General features: G+C 42.6%; 1 protein-coding gene across 2 annotated transcripts; it reads left to right on the top strand.

The window, feature by feature from the left end:
• Nucleotides 1–1070: 1070 nt before the first annotated feature.
• On the top strand, nt 1071–16022 carry LOC110498501 (zinc finger and SCAN domain-containing protein 12-like). 2 transcript variants are annotated; one of them, XM_036953796.1, is made up of 7 exons: nt 1071–1828; nt 2030–2160; nt 2312–2479; nt 6232–6381; nt 7032–7128; nt 7356–7483; nt 15822–16022. In XM_036953796.1, exons 1-7 carry the CDS (start codon nt 1570–1572, stop codon nt 15870–15872), a joined length of 984 nt encoding a protein of 327 aa, XP_036809691.1. In that variant the 5' UTR covers nt 1071–1569; the 3' UTR covers nt 15873–16022. The 2 variants fall into 2 exon arrangements, with proteins under 2 accessions (XP_036809691.1, XP_021430829.2); XM_021575154.2 differs by lacking the exons at nt 6232–6381; nt 7032–7128; nt 7356–7483; nt 15822–16022 and having other exon boundaries at nt 1103–1828; nt 2312–4278.
• Nucleotides 16023–16313: the final 291 nt, after the last annotated feature.

Below are 16313 nucleotides of genomic sequence, written 5' to 3'. Positions count from 1 at the left end.
AATAACACATGGAATCATGTAGTAACCAAAAAAGTATTAAACAAATCAAAATATATTTTATATCTGAGATTCTTCAAAGTAGTCACCCTTTGCCTTGATGACAGCTTTGCACACACTTGGAATTCTCTCAACCAGCTTCATGAGGCAGGTAGTCACCTGGAATGCATTTCAATTAACAGGTGTGCCTTGTAAAAAAGCTCATTTGTGGAATTTCTTTCCTTCTTAATGCGGTTGAGCCAATCAGTTGTGTTGTGACAAGGTAGGGGTGGTATACAGAAGATAGCCCTATTTGGTAAAAGACTAAGTTCATATTATGTCAAGAACAGCTCAAATAAGCAAAGACAAAACAACACATCATCATTACTTTAAGACATGAAGGTCAGTCAATCCGGGAAAATTTCAAGAATTTAAAAAATAATAATCTAATGCAGTACAAAAAAAAACATCCAGCTTCATGAGGACCACCACAGGTAAGGAAGAGCCAGAGTTATCTCCGCATGTGTAGTTCCCACCGTGCAACAGGGAGGAGGTGGTGTGATGGTGTGGGGGGGCTTTGCTGGTGACACTGTCTGATTTATTTAGAATTCGAGGCACACTAAACCAGCATGGCTTCCACAGCATTCTGCAGAGATATGCCATCCCATCTGGTTTGTGCTTAGTCCCACTATCATTTGCTTTTCAACAGGACAATGACCCAAAACACACCTCCAGGCTGTGTAAGGGCTATTTTACCAAGAAGGAAAGTGACAGAGTGCTGCATCAGATGACCTGGCCTCCACATCACCTGACCTCAAACCAATTGAGATGGTTTGGGATGAGTTGGTCCGCAGAGTCCAAGACTGTTGGAAAAGCATTCCTCATGAAGCTGGTTGAGAGAATGCCAAGAGTGTGCAAAGCTGTCATCAAGGCAAAGCGTGGCAACTTTGAAGAATCTCAAATATAAAATATATTTAGATTTGTTCAACACTTTTTTGGTTACTAAATGATTCCATATGTGTTATTTCATAGTTTTGATGTGTTCACTATTATTCTACAATGTAGAACTAGTAAAAATAAAGAACCTGGAATGAGTACGTGTGAACCTATGGGCACAAACCCATATATAGAGATAGATATTTATAGCTTACACACTGTTCTTTTTAAACAAGTCTGTTCTGAGTGTAACGGATACTGATCATGAAACGTCGTGATTTGTGTTTATTTTGTATTTATGTATATTTCAGTGGTGGATACAATATGGCTGTGATTTTTAAAAATTCATTTGCAACGTAGCTAGCAATAGCATATTTCAAAGAGCAGCTCAGAGCACTCCTTTTTTCATTTAATCACGCCCCATGACGCCAACCAATGAAATCCTTTCTCTTCACTGTAAAAGGGAAGTAAACAGTGACCGAGAACAACTTTCACGTTAGTGTTTTTATTTAGACATTTATTAATATAATGGAACTACAGATATGACTAATTGAACTCCTAAGCATCAGATACTTTCCCCAAGTAGTCTTTAGTTCGCGTTGGAGACAGGACTTGGTTGATAGACGTTATCTAGCTGACGCTAGCAAGCTGCTAACAATGGCTAACTGTATGGTTTTTCACACTCAAATAGCCTCCATCATGGAGGTGCTAGCGAATGCAGCCGTGTCAGAGATCTGTAAACTCGTAGACGACGACTATGCAGTGTTTCGTTTGGAAATTTCTCAAAGTCATAAAGAAAACAGGGGATTGCGGAGGAAACTACAGCTACTGGAACTGAAGGTGGCACGGGAGCGCGCCCTCCCCAGTCGTCCCAGTAGTGTAAAGGTCCTCGACCGATACAGAGAAATGGCAAGAGGTACATTTTGCCACGTTCCCTTCCCATATGTGTTTAGATAGTATGCAATAATTCCAATATTTGCTTAGTTATCTTGCAAGAAGTTATGAGAAGTGTTGCTTACATCCTTGCCAATTCAAGACTGTGTCAATAGTGTACAATAGTCAATATAGCGTTGAGCACCCAAGCTAACCACCTCTTTATACCCAATCACTCTCTCAGGTGAAGGAAATCTCACTGGAGGTCACAGGAACGTTGTGAAGCCAGTGGGCCGCAATACATGGAGAAATGACCAACCCGTAGCTGTAGATGAAGGGAGTGGAACATCAACCCAGCACGTTATCGTAATAGAGGTATGTGTGATTAAAATTACCGTACATCAAAATATGACAGGTTTCAGAAAGGCTCCCCTTCGCTATTCACTTGCTTACATGTACATCCTAATTTATCTGCCATAGGGGAGACTTCCCTATGACGTTGTTATCAAATTCCTTCTTGTGTCAGTCTGGAGATGCAGAGGCTGCAGGTTCTGAGGCCGAGCAGGAGAGATCTGAAGGAGAGGAGAACCCACGGCACAGCAGAGACATCCAGACTGGAGCAGCTGGAGTGCCCTATGAAGCCACAGAGGACCCCGCTGCTCACGAGCCAAGGAACCGGTGCAGCATCACGGAGGTCAGTGGAAGCCCGGACACCGTACTCAAGTCAGAGACCGACACTAAGAATTTAATTGTAACACAAAGGCTCTTACACACAGGATCTGACCAATTATCAGATCCAGAGAGACTGGGGCTGGGGCCACTGAACTGTCCTCCTGCTCCCAGCTCAGAGTATTTACCGGTATTTAACCAGAGCCAGAGGCCTGTTCATTCCCGTGGGGATGGTGAAACATTAGACACTGGTGGTGATGATCCGTCTTGTTCTTACACTACAGAGATGGACCCTGGCAACATATCCTTGGGTTTAGAGACACAGACTGATCTGTCTAGAGGGGACTGGAACCGGTATAGTAGTAGTGTATACTCTGAAGGGTGCCTAGATAAGAAAGGGGAGGTTATAGTCGTAGATGAGGTGACTGTGAAAGTGGAGGGCGACACATCTCTGACATGGAATGCAGACGAGACTCGCTTTTTTGAAGGACACTCACAGGGCAACACCAATGACTTCTTAGACTACAGGGAAAGCTTAGAGACAAATCTAAATGTTGCAACCCACTCCCCTTTACACGCATTCAGGGATCGCAACTCAGTGTCTACGTCAATGGCACCTCCCGATTCAGACGGCCGCATCATTTTCGATCAGGTATTGAACTCCAATGACAGGGCTAGAGCCCAGGCCCAGGGAAGGGGAGCAATATCAGGCGGTAGTAAAGAAAAACGGTTCCTCTGCATGTTCTGTAACAAAGGTTTCAGCTGCTCCCAGAAGGTTGAGATCCACCAGAGGGTCCACACAGGGGAGAAACCCTACAGCTGTACACAGTGTCACATGCGCTTCACCCAGGCTGGTGACCTGAAGAGGCATCAGAGGGTCCACACAGGGGAGAAACCTTACAGCTGCCCCCAGTGTGAGAAGAGGTTCTCTCGCCACCACCATTTGAAGATGCACTTGAAGGTCCACACGGGAGAGAGGCTGTTCGCCTGAACGCACTGCAGGTAGAGGTTCTCAGAAAGGAGTTACCTCAGGACACACCAGCAGAAAAACCATTCCACTCTATAACGTAGCTTATGACGTTTAGATCAAACGCTGTATTTAAAGGAAAATTACATTTTCTTTGTATCTGTGGGTCTTTTCTGCAGAAAACAAAGAAAATTTAATTTTCCTTTAAATACAGCGTTTGATCTAAACGTCATAAGTGATCAAGTGGAATGTTTACTTCCTATGTTATAGAGTGGAATGGTTTTCCTGCTGATGCACTATTCTACCAAGGAATACTAAACACTGAAATCTGTTACTCTCGTAATTTCAAATGCATCTGTGGGTCTTTTCTGCAGAAAACATTTGTAATAATGAGAGGAATAGATTTCAGTGTTGAATATTCCTTGGTAGAATATTGCATCAGCAGGAAAACCATTTCACTCTATAACATAGGAAGTAAACATTCCACTTGATCGCTTCTGACGTTTTGACAAACCTTGCATTATAGACAAAGATTCATTTTAATTGTTGTCAGTAGAAAAGATCCACAGATGAATTTGGAATAATGAGAGTAACAGATTTCAGTGTTGAATATTCCTGGGTAGAATTGTCATCCAGACAATGTGTAATTTTTAGGCAATAATAAGCCTAACAAGTCTGTTACTTATTGTGTTTGTACTGTGTAGGCTATATTTCATTACATCCAACTACTTAATTCTTTCCCAAAGACTATTTTTAAAGAGAAAATGTATGCAGTTTATCAAGTAGTTGAGACAGTGTATGTGTGGTTTTCATATGGTGTATTTAAAACTTGTTTGTTTAATAAACACAAAATGGGACTTTTCATTCTTAGACTTTCATTGAAATTCCCTTTAATATACAGTGCATTCGGAAAGTATTCAGACCACTTGACTTTTTCACATTGTTACTTTTGTGTCTTTTTCTAAAATGTTTTAAAAAAAAATTCCCCTCATCTACCCCATAAGGACAAAGTGGAAACAGGTTTTTAGAAAGAAAAAAAACAACTCATTTACATAAGTATTCAGACCCTTTGCTATGAGACTCGAAATTGAGCTCAGGTGCATCCTGTTTCCATTGATCATCCTTGAGAGGTTTCAACATCTTGATTTGAGTCCACCTGTGGTAAATTAAATTGATTGGACATGATTTGGAAAGGCACACACCTTTCTATATAAGGTCTCACAGTTGACAGTTAATGTCAGAGCAAAAACCACGCCATTAGGTAGAAGGAATTGACCGTAAAAGCTCGGAGACAGGATTGTGTCGAGGCACAGATCTGGGGAAGGGTACCAAAAAATGTCTTCAGGATTGAAGGGCCCCAAGAACACAGTGGCCTTCATTCTTCTTAAATGGAATAAGTTTGGAACCACCAAGACTCTTCCTAGAGCTGGTCGCCTGGCCAAGCTGAGCAATCGGGGGAGAAGGGCCTTGGTCAGGGAGGTGACCAAGAACCTGATGGTCACTCTGCCAGAGTTCATCTGTGGAGATGGGAGAACCTTCCAGAAGGACATACATCTCTGCAGCACTCCACCAATCAAGCCTTTATGGTAGAGTGGCCAGACGGAAGCCACTCCTCAGTAAAATGTACATGACATCCTGCTTGTAGTTTGCCAAAATGCACCTAAAGGACTCTCAGACCATGAGAAACAAGATTCTTTGGTCTGTTGAAACCAAGATGGAACTCTTTGTTCTGAATGCCAAGCATCAAGTTTGGCGGAAACCTGGCACCATCACTACGGTGAAGCATGGTGGTGGCAGCATCATGCTGTGGGGATGTTTTTCAGAGGCAGGTACTGGGAGACTTAACAGGATTGAGGGAAAAATGAACGGAGCACAGTAAAGAGATCCTTGATGAAATCCTGCTCCAGACCGCTCAGGACCTCAGACTGGGGGTGAAGGTTCACCTTCCAACCGGACAACGACCCTAAGCACACAGCCAAGACAACGCAGGAGTGGCTTTGGGACAAATCTCTGAATATCCTTGAGTGGCCCAGCTAGAGCCCGGACTTGAACCCGATCGAACATCTCTGGAAAGACCTGAAAATAGCTTTTCAGCTATGCTCCCCATCCAACATGACCGAGCTTGAGAGGATCTACAGAGAAGAATGGGAGAAACTCCCCAAATACAGGTGTGCCAAGCTTGTAGCGTTATACCCAAGAAGACTCCAGGCTGGCAAAGTTGCTTCAACAAAGTATTGAGGAAAGGGTTGAATACTTATGTAAATGTGATTTATTTTATGTTTAATAAATTAGCAAAAATGTCTAACCATGTTTTTGCTTTGTCCTTATGGGGTATTGTGTATAGATTGAAGAGGGGGGGAATGATTTAAAACATTTTAGAATAAATCTAATGTAACAAAATGTGGAAAAAGTCAGGCGGTCTGAATACTTTCTGAATTAACTGTACATTAGATCTGAGCTCACCCTATACTGCATACACACGACAGCGCTTTATAACAAATATACACTTACTAAATATACCTACACATACCCACACACTAACAAACACATACTGTACACGTCAAAATAGTTTAGTCAGGTTTGTCTGATGATGACTTTTGACTTATCATAGCTGACTTATTTACCCACAACAACCTATTTATGTCCACCATGATGGGTTTAACAACAATTAAGTAATTCTATAACTACAGTATAGGACTCAAACCTAGTTGGGATGGGTAAACACTCCATGTTGAAGGTGTGTTTATCTGTGTGTGTACATACCTGAGGAAGTGTATGTCTGTGTAATCTGTATTACCTGTCTCTTCCAGGAGGAGGAGGGTCCAGAGGTGCTGCTGGTGAAGGAGGAGGGTCTGGGGAACCCTGAGGGGACCATGGTCACAGAAGACAACCAGACTACACCTCCTGAACCCACAGAGGAACCAGCTGAGCAGCACAGGAACACACACAGTCTCACTGAGGTGAGCCCAGTGTGAACTACTGTCTGAATGGTATTAGGTCAGGGCCCATATCCACAAAGCCTCTTACATTAGGTGTGCTGATCTAGGATCAGTTTAGCCTTTTTAGACTGTAATGAATAAGACCTGATCCTCAATCAGCACTTCTACTCAGGGTATCTATCCCGAGAATTATGTAAGAGTAGGAGTGCTGAACTTAGTTCATAATAAATAAGATTGTATGGACAGATCCTATATCAGCACTCCTACTCCAAGACACTTTGTAGATATGGGCCTGGGTCTTGATTAAGTTTGTCTAAGTCTGGGACCATGCCTTTGAATTATCAAACCATTAAAGGGATAAGTCAGATTAACTTGTGGATACCATTTTTTTCTCTGCGTCCAGTATACAGGAAGTTAGAGGTAATTTTACACACCAGTGCTAACTCTCTTAGCACAAAAACTGGATTAGGTGTAACCACATACTTCCATTCTTTGTTAGCAAAGCTAGTTGCCAAAATCCCGAACTAAAGAGTGTCAAGTAATCAAATCAACGACAATGTTTGCATCGTACTCATGGCAATCCCTCATTGCCCAATCAGAAGATGCTCCAAGGCAGGGTGCTCAAATCACATTTCTTGATCCAACATCCTCTCACTCTGTATCTCTTACAGTCAGTAGACATGGAGGATGGGAAGCCTGATCTGCAGCTGGTCAAAGTGGAGACAATAGAGGACAGACCAGAGAGTGGACTAAAGATGTGGGATCAAGGTAAGGGAGAAATGCATATAGAGAACATATCTGTGTGTGTCTTCAGGATTATACCGTGTGTATATATGCATCAATAGGAAGATATTCACCTGCATAAAATGAAATAAATACAACTTATGTTTATATACTAAAACAAACATAATGTTTGAACTTGACCGGGTAATGGACTCCATATGTAGAGTTCTCTGCCATGTTTGTAAAGTTTATTTTGTAACCTCTTCCTGCAGGTGGTTGGCTGAAGGCAAACAGAGGAGACTGGGCGGCCGTCTTGGATTCCCAGACCCAGACTGTTGCAGCCAAGGTCCCTGGGGACGGAATCACTGAGCAGGCCAGGACCAGAGGCGACATATCGGAGGTCAGTGGAAGGGAAATTGTCCTCAACTCTGGGCTGGGGAACAACACTGTTAACCAGAAGCAGACAGTCAAACACAAAACAACATCTCCATGACAACAGATTGGCTGAGACCAGGGCGAGGTGTAGATTTGGTCACCAGGGACGGGGAGTTGTCTATATGCGGTTGGAAAGAACAGACACAGACTCGGCTAGTGATGCTCCTATAGTTGTGATTCGCAGAGACTGATGGCGCATCAGGTTAACCCCCTAACAGGTGCTGCCTTTAGCCTGCCTTCTATTAGCCTGATGACTCACACCAAATGATTTTGCTTCTTTGTCATTCACTACATACTTTAGTCTGAGACTCCCATCATTGAAGTCGCTTGTGATGACAAGGGGCGTTGTACAACACAAAGTCATCAGCGATTGTATCGTCTCTAACCAATCAAAGTATTTTGTATTTGAATTTATGAAGGAAATCGTTGTGGAAATCTGTTGCCACTCAAGTCTGCTACACAATGCAATGCTTTTTCTATTAGCTGGCTAGCTAGCAAGCTAGCAAACATAGCTAGAAAACAGGAATAACAAATATAATATCAGCATGTAACGTAGCTAGTTAGCTGTAAAATCGCCTAAACAAACTGCAGTATCAAAATCACCACATTCAACCTGCTGATTGTGCCTCACAGGGTGGAGTCTAACATTCGCAACGACAGATATACTTTTGAGGAGATGGGAAACATTGCCCATGCTATGTCATTGGGACGCACGGTGCATTCTGGGCAATTCAAAAACCCAACATTAGCACAAATTTTGTCAACAAGAAGTACAACATTACAAAAATTTTCAGAGATTTGACATAATTAACTTGCTACCTGTAATATCATATAGCTTTGGAATTGTGACATGATGTACTTTAGAGAAATATTGTCATGTTTCTCGACATATACACTGACTTTGAGAAGGGATTGCCTGACGATTAGCTTAGCAACCTCGTGACGCAGTATGACGACATGAATGCGATTGGTTGACAGTCTGCTGGGTGAGGCGTTATACGTTGCTTCATTCATTGGATTCCGATCTCCTTTCTGTAACATCTCTGTCAACGGCACCATGCAATGCACCCTGGACTAAAGAGGCAGACAAATAGGAAAAATGTGCTAGGCCCTCTGTTAAATGACACATTTCTTGAGGTAGGAATATCGCAAAAATATGTTCAATGGCTCATTCGAGAGAAGACATCCTCCCGAGTTATGACATCGGCCAGAATTTAAATCTGACATGTATGATAGACGTTTTCGCGATCTTAAAGTCGTATTCCTATTAACTTCCAGTGTAGTGAGCGAGACTTCATCACAGCTCTACGTCATACCGGACAGATTTCTGCCTGCTTGAATGCCAATAACTCAGATGCACATAAAAACATGACATGGCCCAGGGAATTGCGAGAACATTACTCAGAGATGCACAAAAACAGTATAACATTCAAAATGGGTGAACCTTTCCTTTAAGGCAGCTACTGTATATACAAATAAAAATATTAATGACATTACATTTCATAAGCACTTTTCACAACACATTAATTATGTGCCCTCAGGCCACTACTCCACTGCCACATATCTACAACACAAAATCCATGTATACGTGTGTGTAGAGTGTGTCTTTTAGCATATGTATGCTTGTGTTTGTGCCTGTGTGTCTCTTCACAGTCCTCACTGTTCCAGAAGGTGTATTTATCTGTTTTTAAAATCTGATTCTACTGCTTGCATCAGTTACCTGATGTGGAATAGAGTTCCATGTAGTCATGGCTCTATGTAGTACTGTGTGCCTCCCATATTCTGTTCTGGACTTTGGAACTGTGAAGAGGTCTCTGGTGGCATGTCTTGTGTGGTATGCATGGGTGTCCGGGCTGTTTGCTAGTAGTTTAACCAGACAGCTCAGTGCATTCAACATTTCAACACTTCTTACAAAACAAGTAGTGATGAAGTGATGAAGGACACTGTGTTAACAACCCTCCAGGCAAGCTTCAATGCCATACAACTCTCCTTCCGTGGCCTCCAATTGTTCTTAAATACAAGTAAAACTAAATGCATGCTCTTCAACTGATCGCTGCCTGCACCTGCCCGCCTGTCCAACATCACTACTCTGGAGGGCTCTGACTTAGAATACGTGGACAACTACAAATACCCAGGAGTCTGGTTAGACTGTAAACTCTCCTTCCAGACCCACATCAAACATCTCCAATCCAAAGTTAAATCTAGAATTGGCTTCCTATTTCACAACAAATCATCCTTCACTCATGCTGCCAAACATACCCTTGTAAAACTGACCATCCTACCAATCCTCGACTTCGGCGATGTCATTTACAAAATAGCCTCCAATACCCTACTCAACAAATTGGATGCAGAGTGCCATCCGTTTTGTCACCAAAGCCCCATATACTACCCACCATTGCGACCTGTACTCTCTCGTTGGCTGGCCCTCGCTTCATACTCGTCGCCAAACCCACTGGATCCATGTCATCTACAAGACCCTGCTAGGTAAAGTCCCCCCTTATCTCAGCTCGCTGGTCACCATAGCATCACCCACCTGTAGCACGCGCTCCAGCAGGTATATCTCTAGTCACCCCAAAACCAATTCTTTCTTTGGCCGCCTCTCCTTCCAGTTCTCTGCTGCCAATGACTGGAACGAACTACAAAAATCTCTGAAACTGGAAACACATCTCCCTCACTAGCTTTAAGCACCAGCTGTCAGAGCAGCTCACAGATTACTGCTGCTGTACATAGCCCATCTATAATTTAGCCCAAACAACTACCTCTTTCCCTACTGTATTTATTTATTCATTTATTTTGCTCCTTTGCACCCCATTATTTGTATTTCTACTTTGCACATTCTTCCACTGCAAATCTACCATTCCAGTGTTTTACTTGCTATATTGTAATTACTTTGCCACCATGGCCTTTTTTTTGCCTTTACCTCCCTTATCTCACCTCATTTGCTCACATCATATATAGACTTGTTCATACTGTATTATTGACTGTATGTTTGTTTTACTCCATGTGTAACTCTGTGTCGTTGTATGTGTCGAACTGCTTTGCATTATCTTGGCCAGGTCGCAATTGTAAATGAGAACTTCTTCTCAACTTGCCTACCTGGTTAAATAAAGGTTAAATAAAAATAAGTAAAATAAAGTCAATCTCTCCTCTACTTTGAGCCATGAGAGATTGACATGCATATTATTAATGTTAGCTCTCCGTGTACATTTAAGGGCCAGCCGTGCTGCCCTGTTCTTAGCCAATTGTAATTTTCCTATTTGTGGCACCTGGAAAGTAGTCCAGGTGTGACAAAACAATGGCCTGTAGGACCTGCCTTGTTGATAGTGTTGTTAAGAAGTCAGAGCAGTGCTTTATTATGGACAGACTTCTCCCCATCTTAGCTACTGTTGCATCAACATGTTTTGACCATGACAGTATACAATCCAGGGTTACTCCAAGCAGTTTATTCACCTCAACTTTCCACAAGATTTATTACAATATTTAGTTGAAGTTTAGGGTTTAGAGTATCAAAGCCATAGAAGAATTTTCAAACCTCCGCTTTACCCACGTGTGTTCTGGCTCTGGCCCAACCCATCGGTTTCTGGACCAATCAGACGGCCTTGAATGTGTTAGCATTCCGTAAAGGGTCGGGGAGGTACTCATTGTGGAGAAGAAAATTGTGTCCGTGGGTGTGGCATAGTGTTTGGCAGGAGCAAGGATCTATCAACTGGAACATGAACCCTGCGACAAGACAGACATTAATGTTAAACAAGACCTCACACAATGCCAGTGCCTCAACATTAAATGGCTACAAATGACAGTAGTTGTAACGCAATCAGTAGATACGGTGGGAATAAGAATGGTGGCAGTGTTCGTTTTGTGGGAAAGTCTTAAGTTTCCCTTAACAGGTGGAGATCCACCAGAGGATGCACATGGGGGAGAAACCGTTTGGCTGCCCCCTGTGCTGGGCCCGTTATACCTCTCGTCCAGCCTGAAGAGGCACCAGAGGGTCCACACGGGAGAAACCCTACAGCTTTCCCCAAAATGAGAAGAGGTTCTCTCACCAGCACCATCTGAAGATGCACCTGAAGGTCCACACGGAATAATGGCTGTTTGCTTGTACTCACTGCTGGAAGAGTTTCTCATAGAGGATCAAACTCAGGATACTCCAGCAGAGTGTACACGGCCTTTGTATAGAGTATAGTGACATGTAATGTAGTACTAGTTAGTTTGTTTATAGTTCATTCTGTTGGTTTTGGATGTAGGAGGGAACTGGATGAGGTGAACTGAGGAAAGAATGAGTATGATGAGGCAGAGGAGATGCTATGATGGTGTTTGGAACAATGCTTCACTGATGAAAAGTGACAACTACAACAAAACATTATGAACACCTGCTCTTTCCATGACAGACTGACCAGGTGAATCCAGGTGAAATCAAAGATTCCTTATTGATGTCACTTGTTAAATCCACTTCAATCAGTATAGTTGAAGGGAATGATTTTTAAGCCTTGAGACAATTGAGACATGGATTGTGTATGTGTGCCATTCAGAGGTTGAATGGGCAAGACAAAAGATTTAAGTGACTTTAAATTGGGTATGGTAGTAGGTGCCAGTTACACCGGTTTGTGTCAAGAATGCTGCAAGGTTTTTCACGCTCAAGAGTTTCCCGTGTGTATCAAGAATGGTCCACCACCCAAAGGACATCCAGCCAACTTGACACAACTGTGGGAAGCATTGGAGTCAACATGGGCCAGCATCCCTGTGAAATGCTGTCAACACCTTCTGGAGTCCTTGCCGCAACAAATTGAGTATGTGCTGAGGGCGGGGGGCACAGCAGCGAGGATAGCAGATTTACCGAAAATGTAAAGCGTTAACATAGTGAGAAAAGTTATTATCGTTTTGTGCAATAAAAGTACTGTACTTCATTTTGTAGTCCCTCACGGGAATGACATTTCAGTGTCCATGCCCCACCCCTCGGGGATGGGTGTAAAAATCGCTCAAAATCTGCCATTGGGGCCCATGCAAATTAGAACCAAGGTTGCCTTGTTAAATCTTGTTCATTCTCTTACTTTAAATACTATGACTGTTTTCTCATTAGCTGGGAATTTTTATTTGAAATGTCCCATACTTTGTTGATATCATTATCAACCTACTGCATACCCCTAATAATATACATTTCAGGGTGCAGGGAGTGCTATTAGCATGCTAACACTAATTTAAACAGACTGGTAGGATAGTTAGCATAGTTAGCCATCGCTAGCATTCACTGTTTGAAGTTACTAATGACTTGTTAGTTGACTAATGACTATATGACATGAATATATATATATATATATATATATACAGTGGGGCAAAAAAGTATTTAGTCAGCCACCAATTGTGCAAGTTCTCCCACTTAAAAAGATGAGAGGCCTGTACTTTTCATCAAATGTACACTTCAACTATGACAGACAAAATGAGGGAAAAACATCCAGAAAATCACATTGTAGGATTTTTAATGAATTTATTTGCAAATTATGGTGGAAAATAAGTATTTGGTCAATAACAAAAGTTTCTCAATACTGTTATATACCCTTTGTTGGCAATGACAGAGGTCAAACGTTTTCTGTAAGTCTTCACAAGGTTTTCACACACTGTTGCTGGTATTTTGGCCCATTCCTCCACGCAGATCTCCTCTAGAGCAGTGATGTTTTGGGGCTGTTGCTGGACAACACTTTCAACTCCCTCCAAAGATTTTCTATGGGGTTGAGATCTGGAGACTGGCTAGGCCACTCCAGGACCTTGAAATGCTTCTGACGAAGCCACTCCTTCGTTGCCCGGGCGGTGTGTTTGGGATCATTGTCATGCTGAAAGACCCGGCCACGTTTCATCTTCAATGCCCTTGCTGATGGAAGGAGGTTTTCACTCAAAATCTCACGATACATGGCCCCATTCATTATTTCCTTTACACAGATCAGTCGTCCTGGTCCCTTTGCAGAAAAACAGCCCCAAAGCATGATGTTTCCACCCCCATGCTTCACAGTAGCTCTCTGCAGGTCATTCACTAGGTCCTCCCGTGTGGTTCTGGGATTTTTGCTCAGCGTTTTTGTGATCATTTTGACCCCATGGGGTGAGATCTTGCGTGGAGCCCCAGATCGAGGGAGATTATCAGTGGTCTTGTATGTCTTCCATTTCCTAATAATTGCTCCCACAGTTGATTTCTTCAAACCAAGCTGCTTACCTATTGCGGATTCAGTCTTCCCAGCCTGATGCAGGTCTACAATTTTGTTTCTGGTGTCCTTTGACAGCTCTTTGGTCTTGGCTATAGTGGAGTTTGGAGTGTGACTGTTTGAGGTTGTGGACAGGTGTCTTTTTATACTGCTAACAAGTTCAAACAGGTACCATTAATACAGGTAACGAGTGGAGGCCAGAGGAGCCTCTTAAAGAAGAAGTTAAAGGTCTGTGAGAGCCAGATATCTTGCTTGTTTGTAGGTGACCAAATGCTTATTTTCCACCATAATTTGCAAATAAATTCATAAAAAATCCTACAATGTGATTTTCTGGATTTTTTTTCTAATTTTGTCTGTCATAGTTGAAGTGTACCTATGATGGAAATTACAGGCCTCTCATATCTTTTTAAGTGGGAGAACTTGCACAATTGGTGGCTGACTGAATACTTTTTTGCCCCACTGTACATGTTGCGTTTATATTTTTGTTCAGTATATTTACCCTCTGAATTTTCCCTCTCTTTTTTTATAACACCTTTATGACAAGCCAGGTCTGCTGAGATTATGTAAACCTGAGGTCATGCTTTCATTGGGGATCAAGTCCAAAAAACATCCCTTACTGTGACCTTTCCCCTAGCCCTCCCATGGCACTAGGTAGTAGGTAAGAGTTGTCGGTAAATATATATATTTTTCCTCCCCTGTATCAACTTTAATCTCCCATATCGGTTATTATCTGTATTATTGTTATGAATCTCCCCTGGCTGTAGCAAACGTCGCCACTCAATAGTTGACTTACTCAGCAACACAAGTCACACACTCAAAGTTGGCTTTATTTATACTGATGTACGTCACTGTGTTCCTCAATGCAACAACGACCAAAACATCCTCAAGCCAAGTCCCTCTTAACTGTTTCTTTCATGAAAAACCCCAGAACTCACAAGTTTATCGATCTATCATCTGTGGTATGGGATCTTTACAAATAGTCCTTGACCTCAAGCTGTTTGCAGTAAATGGCCTGAAGGCTTCAGGTCTTGTGATGACTGAGGTGAAATATTAAACAAATGTGCACCTTTACTTGACATTCCAGACTGACTGGTCTCCTCAAACTGGTGTACATCCTTTTAACTCCTGTTCAGGAGGGTAATTAACCACATACCCCTCATTAACCCTTTGTTAACTTGTCATTTGAAACAGGCATGTGTAAGTACCGTTTTTTAGAGAGACAGTAAACCTGGGCTAGAACAAGGACAGTTGAATATTTACCTTTCTTATGTGATGTATCTGGAATAAAGTAATTATAATATTTTCTACTCTATTCTTGCTAAACACACTGTTCTTTCTAAACAAGTCTGGTCTGAGCTTGAAATATAGTGATCATGAATAGGAGATTTGATGTGTAATGTACTTCGAAGAACCGTGTGCATACTTTTTTCATTCAACAACACCCTTTGAGCTATGATGTGAACCAACAAGATCCTATTGTAAACAGAAGTGAACCGTGGCAAGAACATTGAAGCAAGGCAGTAAGTCACAGAACAGTAATTTTCCAGTCACTTCTGGGAAACTGGAATGCTTACGGACCATGCTCTCAGATGCAGAGTAGCCCACGTTTGGCCAGCATGGAGAGGCCAGAGAAAGCCAGACTATTGGACTAAGGAACAGATGTTGGGTATTGGAGAAAGGCCATCAGTGCATGTTCTGCAAACAATACAGTGGGTGAAGGTGCGGCATAAGGGAGGTGAACGAAGAGATGTGGATATGGACAGCGAGGAAGAAGAACCTAGTGCAGTGGGAAGTTGTGTGTTGAGGAATAATGGCGCCAAGTACAAACCATACTCTGCTGTTTCTGATGGCTCAGAAATTTAACCTGATGAGCGTGAGGATGAATTACCTGCGGTGGCAAGTGTGGTGAAGACCTCAGAGTCCAACCTCACTCCGATGGTCATGCAAAGGATGGTTCTGTCCCAATGAGAGTGGAATTTTTGGGGTAAGTAGAGCCCTGCATATGGCTTCCCCATATGTAGTCTCAAGCTGGGTACAAAAGTATGTGGATACTGTTAAATTGGTGAAGGTAGCTCGAAGTGGACTTGTGATGATTTCTGGTTTTCTTCTGCCCAGAGGGAGCGGGCGCTTCGCACCACATGCCTCGGGACAAGACCTGTGACTTGAACGGAGTGATTACTGGGGTGACGTTGAAGTGGAGCAATGGAAATGGAAGCTTCCCTGTGTCTGTGATGCCCGCCGTTTGGTGTGACGCAGACCCGGTGGCAAGCGTGGTGAAACTGAGAAGACACGGTCTATCCTTTTGAGTTTTGAAGCAGTCTTTACCTGCTGAAGTCATGTTAGGATATGTCAGTTGTCCCATTAGAGCTTTTGTGCTGAACCCACTAAGGTGTTTCAGATGCCAAGCTTATGGTCATATTGCAGAAGTGTGTAGGAGTGAGATTCCAAAATGTGATAAGAGGGCATAGGACAACAGAATGTGTAGTATCGGTGGAAAAAAGTGTCAATTGTGGGGGTGCCCATGTTGCTGGGGATCAGAAGTGCCCAGTGCGAGAGAGGCTGGGTCAAGTGTGAGTAGTAGGCCTAGGCCAATACATAGTGATACGA

This window comes from Oncorhynchus mykiss, chromosome 19, assembly GCF_013265735.2.
Source record: "Oncorhynchus mykiss isolate Arlee chromosome 19, USDA_OmykA_1.1, whole genome shotgun sequence".
Lineage (NCBI taxonomy): Eukaryota > Metazoa > Chordata > Actinopteri > Salmoniformes > Salmonidae > Oncorhynchus > Oncorhynchus mykiss.
This window is presented reverse-complemented; position numbering and strand designations above follow the sequence as displayed.

What these genes read in the sequence shown, in the direction of transcription:
- LOC110498501 (XM_021575154.2), top strand. Translation starts at nt 1,570, where the DNA reads ATGGCTAACTGTATGGTTTTTCACACTCAAATAGCCTCCATCATGGAG. An exon ending in ATACAGAGAAATGGCAAGAG is followed by an intron (nt 1,829 to 2,029) that starts GTACATTTTGCC and finishes TCACTCTCTCAG; the next exon opens with GTGAAGGAAATCTCACTGGA. An exon ending in AGCACGTTATCGTAATAGAG is followed by an intron (nt 2,161 to 2,311) that starts GTATGTGTGATT and finishes TTCTTGTGTCAG; the next exon opens with TCTGGAGATGCAGAGGCTGC.